Source organism: Epinephelus moara, chromosome 1 (genome assembly GCF_006386435.1).
Source record: "Epinephelus moara isolate mb chromosome 1, YSFRI_EMoa_1.0, whole genome shotgun sequence".
Lineage (NCBI taxonomy): Eukaryota > Metazoa > Chordata > Actinopteri > Perciformes > Serranidae > Epinephelus > Epinephelus moara.
Window position 1 is genome coordinate 3,072,086 of NC_065506.1, and position 9,004 is coordinate 3,081,089.

A 9,004-nucleotide genomic window follows, 5' to 3' on the forward strand; every position below is an offset into this window, starting at 1 on the left:
CGGGAACCAGAACCGTGCCGGTGCCCTGCCAGTGTGAAAGCCCTATCAGAGTATTCTCAGAACATTTGTAAATACAGCCCCAGGTGTGTAGTGTACAGGTTGGCATCTGTTGACCCCTGAGTTAATGGAAAATCCTCTATGGCCCAAGCTGGCTAGGCCTACCTGGCGAATCTCTCCTTATCCCCACCAGGAATCTGATCATCATCATACCTACAGAGAAGAGAGAGCACAGCATGTAATACAATGTACATATATACAGGTAAAAACGTATCATATTGCATATTCCTCACATGCAGTGATTGTCATGTAATAATGCATGAGAGCAGATGGTCCAAAGATTGATGGTAAGAACATGAACAAAACTGAACAAAAAAGGATGAAACTGGTGCAGTGATAAAAAATACTCTGTTCTACTCTGAGTAAGGACAGGTTACAAAACTAGAATTGTCTTACATCATGGTTTCATTTTCAGAGCTGAGGCCTCCATGCAACCTTATTACATTAACTCCCAAACATAACTGCTGGCATCTCGATACAACATGACTTCACTGAACGTGGTTTTACAACATAAGTAAGGCTCAGGTTTACTTAGGTTTCATTTGTTATTTGTTACAACCCAATCTCTAACCTCCTGATCCTAAACAATATTTTTGAAAATGTCGTCCACAAGTAATCAATTGATCACCTGACTATCAATAAATTATAGGATCTCTACCAACCCAGCTTTCACCCCATCCATAGTACGGAATAAGCCTTGGTCAAGGTAACTATCAATCAGTCAATCAATTTTATTTATAAAGCCCAATATCACAAATCACAATTTGCCTGAGAGGGCTTTACAGCATACGACGTCTCTCTGTCCTTTGGACCCTCACAGCGGATAAGGAAAAACTCCCCCCCAAAAACCCTTTAACAGGTAAACTAAAGACATAAGAAAAAAAGTGACAATGGTAGAGTCTATTTCTTAGTTTTTCTGGATCAAAGTGGATTGGCCAATCTGTGTAAGCACTGGATTGTTTGTTGGGATTGGGAGTTTAATTCCTTTTTATTTTTACACTCATGTGGCGTTCTCCAGGGATCAATTTTAGACCTATTATTTTTTCATTTGTGCTTGTTGCTGCAAGGCCAGCTTATCACAAAACACGTGTTACCATAATTACGATAATAACATGCAACTATAAATTTGCCTGTCCCCTGATGATCTCAGCCCTATTGACACGCAATTAGAATTTATCAAGGATAGTGATAACTGGATGTTAAGTAGTTTTTTACAGGTGACCAGTAGGGCTGGGCGATAAATTGATTTTATCGATTAATTCGAATGTGTAGTTTAGGTCAATTTGTTTTAATGAAAATCAAGTTTCTCTTTATCATCTGCCACCGACGCTCCCTGCTGAGCTCCCGTAGTTCAAAGTGGGCTCACCCCTCCCCCCCGCGCACTTGATACACAAACAACATGGCAGCGAGCGGGAAAGAGCTCGTTCCCAAGAAAAGGAACGGGCCGTGCTCTTGTGTGCTCACCTGGCTGGGTCGCCCCCGCCAATATAATGGTAGGGGAAACACTGCCGTATGATAGGAAAGGGGCCCAGTGGAAAGCGATCACGGATGCAGTCGCGATGTATATTGCAAGAGATATGGTGCCCATTTATACCGTGGAAAAGCCGGGGTTTATTCACATGCTGAATGTTTTGGACCGCAGGTACGTGCTACCAGGCCGTTAATATTTTTCTGAAAATTGATTTTAAGTAGGGGGGAAAAATCGATTTAAATTGTGAATCGTATTTGTTGTGGAAAAAATCTGAGATTTTTTTTTTTTAGACCATATCGCCCAGGCCTACGGACCAGTTACAAGACGGAAATTCTGGTTATTGGGGCAAACACTTACAGACAGGAAATGTCTTTTAAATTGTTACAACTGTCTCTGGAAAGTGTCACACAGGTCAGAAACCTTGGTGTCATCATGGCTGCTGATCTCACTTTTCAAAGCCACATTAACAACAAAAAAATGTTCTTATCATTTAAGAATTATTGCAAAGGTAAGGTGCTTTTTATTCCAGAAGGACACCAAAAAACTCATCCATGCTTCTATCTGTCCGCTAGACTACTGTAATGCACTGCTCACAGGATTATCCAAAAAGCATCTCAATCATCTGCAGCTACTCTAGAATGCTGATGTTAACATGAAAAAAAGGAAATAGAACCATGTAACACCTGTGTTGATGCTGTTACACTAGAATCCAGTAATTTTAGAATTTTTAAGTTTTAATGCTCATTTTTAAGCGTCCATTAACCATATTTTTTCCTTTGCCTCATCCACTACAATACAGGGACACTTGTTGAAAAGGGATGAAGTCAAAACAAAAAAGAGTAGATTAAGTAAAGGCAAATAGTGCTAAACTGTAGCATGAACTCTACTGAACCAGAGTTAGAATTTAGATCAACTGTAACTTCTGATATCCTGTAGATTTTTTTTTTCCACACTGTCAGTGTACTGGAGAGTCCTGTGTCCCTACTGAACTTGCTCCTCTCAGCTGTCTTCATACTTTGCTGTTGTTACAGCCTAAAAAAAGTGCACCATAACACCTGCAAATACCCCTAAAAACACTGTGGATTGAGTCACCTCTTTGGGCCAATGATTTAGTCTCTGTGCAGCTGTACATCACTGTAAGTCACATACCAAGAAGAAAGGTGAACTAAAGCTCCTGGCTATGGAAGACAGCAGTGAATGATCTATTTTACTGGAATAACATATGTACAACTGTTTGTACAATGGCATACCCTTTCACAGTGTGAATATGGAGCTTTCCTGTAGCCAAATGAATCATACATTTAATGCTCCTGTCCATTATCAAGAGTGCAGTTCCTCCTGTGGTCAGCAGAGAGCAGCTCCTCCTCCCCACTGTCACCCCTCAACTTAGCAGAAACAAATCCTCTGTGTATGTTGTAAATAAAATAAATAATAAATAAAGCACTTTATGTACATAGTGCACACTTACACACTACACAATATGAGAAGGAAGAAAAGGACAGCAAGTTTAGATAAATTAAATGTGAGAGGATGACTGATATGTAGTGTCAAAGAAAGACTTGAGTGCCTCTTTAAAAAAAAAAAAAGGAATACATAACACAGCACTGTATTTTTGATGGTTGGGAAAAAAGTATGTCATGAGGTGTCCATGCAACAGTCAATGTAACAAACATGGGGTAACTGCAGGGTTCTTTAAGACATATTATGCTAGGATCAATTTCCACAGTTCCAGTTTGTTTAAGTGCATTCATACTGTACTACAGGATCATTTGTTAATCAAGTGCAGGAAAAAAAGAGATTCCGCAACTTAAATACGTTCATTTGAATAACTTTATCACACCCGCAGATACCCTGAAACAGGAAATGTGTTATCTTTGTGAACAAGTTCTAGTTCTGGTGTTCTCACCTTGAAAATTTGCTAGGTCCCTCTCCGTCTTCATCGTCAAAGTCCATTCTGGGAAACAACCACAGGAAACACAGTTACTACTTCTATAAGACTTTAGACAGACTTTCTTCTATTAGACAGCACTCTTTCATGACTACATTTCCTACTTTTTTTCTGAAATAGGCTATATAACTTTAAAGAGCTGTAGACAGCAGACACCAGTTTGAAATGATGAAGTTCTTCCTCATTTTGTTCTGCTGCTGCAAAGTGATTAAGTTGTGAGTGCTGATAAATAAACAAATAGATCAATATGTTTTTCTGGCCAGCAGTGGATGGCTTGTCATTACAGAGCCCGTGCTTTCATGTCAACATGTAGCAGGCACAACTGATGAGCATTTCGTTGTCCTACCACTGAGATCAAATCACTGTGACACAAAGTTTAACATCAGCCATCTGTGAAAAGAGTCAGCTGTGGTATCATGATGATAGGTTAAAAAGCTGCATACAGGACAGCATTAAAAAAATGTGATGAGGAAGGAACTGCAGCATTATTTAGTTTTGCAGAATATTAAGACAATCAAAATGTGCCCAGAAGAACATTATTAACAGATGTGTCGTCACTGTACAAGGAGCATTGCAGTATGACGGCATAGTAAGCTGCAAAATTTGACACATGTAGTCAATGTACAATAACCTAACTGCAAACCTGACAGTAATAGAAACACAAAAGAGAGATGAAAATAGAAAGGCACAGCAGTGTGACATGGACAGAAATCAGTTCTAATATCGGTTACCAAACATGACATAAAAATAAATTAGTGCAATCAAAGGCTACATATATCTACAAGGCCGTGGCTCATGTGGCTACCTTCCAGGACCTTATTTCATCTGCCAGGAGTCAGAAACTGTTACATCACGTTTCAATACAGCAAGCTGGAGAGCTCATTTGCATGACTAGCATCTCACAGTAGCAGTCGCAGTGCGAAAGATGGACCGTGGAAAACGGTCAAAAGTTTGGTTTCACTTCGTAAAGAAGACAGCAAGGCAAAGTGCAATGCATGTGGGAAGTTCATTGGCTGCAAGTCAGTGTGATATTAATCACGTTTTCATGTTATTTCTAATACAAGATGATATGGATCTGGTGCTGTGACATCATCAGCTCGGGTTGCTGATGTAGGCTATTCTTTAATTTGCCAGAAAGTGTCATAATAATAAATGTCACTTCAGCTTGTTTGCATAAAATCAAACCGGTTTGAGCTGGCTAAACTGGAAATCCACCCAACTCTGATAATACAGCATCAAAAGAAATGGGTAAGGACATTCAGTAGCAGTAATCATATATCTGGTAGTAATATTCCTCTGTGATTTCCCTAATTTCCCCATTTCCTAACTTGACTGTACTATTTTTGTCTCAATACACTTAGTAGACACTGTCTATGTTCAGTGTAAATAGCATTTAGAATCATACATGTTAATTATGCTTCATTTTGTATACAAACTCATATCATTCATGTTTAGTAGAGTAACAGACACATATACCACACTTCTGTTCTTGTACTTCCTTTTTCTGCTGTGATATGTCACTTCCCCTGCATGTGAACGATAGTTGATCTCAGGTCCAATTTTAGAGAAGAGGATTTTGTTAAGTGTAAAGACCATTTCAGGTATTATATGTTTCAACTGTTTTGAGAAGATGTGTTTTATAACATTAAGATGTCAGGGTGTCAGCGTATTCTGCTATATGGTACAGTATAGCCTGTCTTACTGTCGTTGCTCCATATTAGAGGGTGACACGGGAGTGGATTTTCAGTCCCGTCCCATTCCACTCCCACAAAAATAATTCCATCCCGTCCCAATCCCATGAAAAAGGAAAAAAAAAAAATCCTGTCCCGTCCCAATCCCACAAGAATGACTCCCGTCCCATCCCGCTCCCGTGTTGTGTTTCAGGTACAGTAAAAAAAAAAAATATATATATATCTATAGTACATGGATCACACAATGCCTACCTTAGTTGAATATAAACCCAAATATGACATCTAATGTTGTGTTTTGATGTTTATTGCCTAATTATTTTAACATTCACTCCACCTTGATGCTGTTCAGAATGACAAACATTTGATTTCTGATGTGGTCAGACAACACGTCATAAGAACCAGTTCTGAGAGAGAAAAATGTAGTTAAAGTATTGCAGTAGAAGTAGTGTTTGGTTCCTCTGACTGATATTATTATATATGGCATCATTAGATTATTAATACTGAAGCATCAGTGTTAGAGCAGCATGTTACTGTTGTAGCAGGTGTGCAGTTAAGTTGGTCGTATTCGCTCTTTTTGTTGAGATGGTTTTAGAACAAACCCGGCACACTGGCTCGTCCAAATTACTGGGCTGCCCTCTGTCATTTGGTTTAAATCCAAAACACCCCCACACAGGGGTCGTGGTGTTTGGTTTAGGAACAAGTTCCCTGTCTTTCTCTTACGCTCAACTCTCTGTTTTCTTCTCCGCCTCGTCTCCCCCTCACGAAGATCGCATTGGCCCATAGCCACACACACACACGTGGGAATCCCACGGGAATCACGTGACCCGTGGGACTCCCGAAAAAATGTCAGCCTCTACTCCATATGGCATCAAATTTATGTCATTAGTCACAAGCATGATAAAATATGTTCACAAATACATATTATTTCACACATGCAGATATTAACTGCGACTCACACATTATAAGTCCTCATGCATCAATTCAATGACCAACAGCTGTATAGGCAGCAAAACTTAAATTAAAGGCGCCAAATGCTTTAATTTGGCGCCTGCCCTGTCGGCGACTCGCTACCTGGTGCTGTGTGTTTTCAGTGTTTTTCTTTGTTTTTCGTAACTCCTTTTAATATCCTTTTATCTGAGCCCTGCTTCTCTGGAGGTCATAACAGAGCAGAGGACTAGGAGGAAGCTTAGAGCTATCTTGTCTCAGGATGATCACCCCCTGCATAGCACTTTTGTCAGAAGTGGCAGAAGTAAGCGGCTTCTTTTGCCCAGATGCTCCACAGAAAGATTGAGGAAGTCCTTTGCTCCTGCAGCAACCAGGCTTTTTAATTTGGATTGCTGATGTCATGTCTTGCTGCTATACTAGTCCTTTGAACATTGCACTTTAAACTTTAAATTGTAGCTACACTCTCTTGCTGTCATGTCTTGCTGTTATACATTTCCTTGTACATTGCACTTTAAATTGCAGCTATACTCTCTTGCTGTTATAACCTGCTGCTATACTCGTCCTTGTGCATTGTACTTTTAAATTGCATTTGTACTCTTTTTATTCTTTTTAATCTTTATTTTTATTTTTATTTTTTTTATTTTTTTTTTTCTGGTCATTTTGCTATTGTTGTATTGGACCACTGTATGTTTTGTCTATGTCTTGTTGTTGTACTGTACGTTGGCCATGGTGGCAATCCAGTTTCCCCCTTGGGGATTATTAAAGTTAATCCAAAACACGTGGAGGGGCAAAGAATGGCAGCTGTGTGTTTAGAGGTAAGCAGCAAGCGCACAGAGCAGCCAACACATGCACCAGAGTGTCTACTTGATGAGCTGGAGTGCAGACATGCTTTCACAGGTTAAATCTGCTCTCAAAGTTAAATTTTGCTCACATGAATCAACCTGACGTTTGACAATTTGAGGCAGAAACCAAGGAAGGCACTGGACCTCTCATGATTGGTCATTTTCAGCACGATCACTCCCACATGCACCTCCCTGTGCCTTGACTGACAGCTGAAATTACATGAAAGCCAAATTTGGTACCACAGAAGAAGAAGAAGACGTGCTCCTGTCTTTATTGACAATATACGTAGCTCAACATCATGCCATAAATAATGTACAAGTTACCTTGTCCAATCTATTCTTAGAATATATAATGATAGTAAAGTTATTTCATATGGGCCTGTCCTTGCTGATGTAGCAAAGGCTAATATTAGAACTGGTCTTAGCTAACATAGCTATTGTCAGCCTAGCCACCAGAGCCAGTCAGACAGTGAATCTGGAGTGTCATGTTTGGTAGAAAACAACATATGCCACTGGATTGTTGTAAAATTGCATAATCAGATCCCTTGATGAAGCATGAGTGTAAGATTTGAGAAGCAAATGTTCCAACAGTTGATTGATGAAATAATTCAGACTTTGTAACAAAAAAAAAAAAAAAAAAAAAGATGTTGACACCTCTGGGTTTAATGGTTGTTTAATGCTGTTTATAAGCCTATAGTTATCTAGTTATCTAGCTGGGGAAATCAGGCTTACGGATGATGGAAAGCAAGTTGACATTACAATTTAAGAAATCAGCCTCCTGGTGAACCCAGACTGTAACCTGCCTACTTATGCTTATGTAAACACACTGTCACAGCTTAGTGTGTATGCATGATCTAACTGACGGCTTTATGCACAATGGCAGCCACAGTGGCTGTACAAGGGGGCAATGGAGAGGATTAATGTGCATCTGTTGTTGTCCTGGGATCCTCTTACTCAACTACAACTTGGCTCAACATGTACAAACACACACACACACACACACACACACACACACACACACACATAGCTTAATAATTAAAGCAACAGTGGAATAGACAAGAACAGTTCCTATTGCCTCCCTGTATCATGTATATTTGGCATATTTCTGAGATCCAGGTCTGTATTATTTATTCATGTTTATGTTGGCCTGATGCTTGTATTGACCCACAATACAATATTATCATGATACTTAGGTCACGATGTGATATTAATGCGATATTGTTATATGTTGAGTATTAGGGCTGCACGATATTGGGAAAAATTGACATTGCGATTTTTTTGCACCCAGCGATATATACTGCGATTAATATTTTTTTTAAGGATGCATTATTTTCCATCAGATGACTTCAGTAGCTCTACTTGGTAAGAATTAATCATTCTGGAATTATTAGGCTGATATTGCTTTGAATGTAACAGCATAAAATGTGCTGAAAATAGGCATTTGTTCAGTGAAACCACCATCTCTTTAAGTGTTTCCCCTATATGCAACTAGCAGCAGTGCACCACACTGTTGATTTTTTTTTTTTCTTGTCTTAGATCTTTAGAAACTACCGTTATATTATTTGGTGCTACGGACGCTTCATAACCAGGTCAATTCACACACTTGTGAGTAAAGCATATATAGAGGAGAAGAGAGGGCTCTGTTTTATCTCTTCATAAACTAAAGTTATATTATTTTGCACGATGGACGCCTCATATATTAACATAACATTTTACTATTTATCGTGTTATACGGTGAAATGTTTCACCTTATAATGTGATGACTTATATAGATAGATAGATAGATAGATAGATAGATGAGGTTGGGTGTGGGATGGTGGATGATTTTGGATGCGGTGTGTGTTATTTTTGTTTGTTCCTATTAGTGGTGGACATCATGTTGTAGAAACAGGGGGAACGGTACAGAAGGATGGGTTGAATGATACTGGTGTACAGTAGTGACAGAAGGTGGGGGGCAACAGAGAGGGCACGGAGCTTGCGGATGACATGGAGTCTCTGCTGGGACCTTTTGTGAATGTCGGTGATGTGTTGATCAAATGTCAGTTTATTG

The 9,004-nt window shown here is 39.4% G+C and overlaps 1 protein-coding gene across 2 annotated transcripts in view; it reads right to left on the bottom strand.

Annotated features, from left to right (window-relative positions):
- Positions 1–9,004, bottom strand: part of arnt2 (aryl-hydrocarbon receptor nuclear translocator 2) — a 150,489-nt gene that overhangs the window by 110,006 nt on the left and 31,479 nt on the right. Inside the window, exons 3-4 of one of the 2 annotated variants that reach the window (XM_050041162.1) lie at positions 3,435–3,482; positions 163–210 (exon numbers count right to left, since the gene is read on the bottom strand). In XM_050041162.1, coding sequence (XP_049897119.1) covers positions 163–210; positions 3,435–3,482 — 96 coding nt within the window. The remainder of the gene's footprint in view (positions 1–162; positions 211–3,434; positions 3,483–9,004) is intronic. The other variant, XM_050041172.1, reaches the window with a different exon arrangement.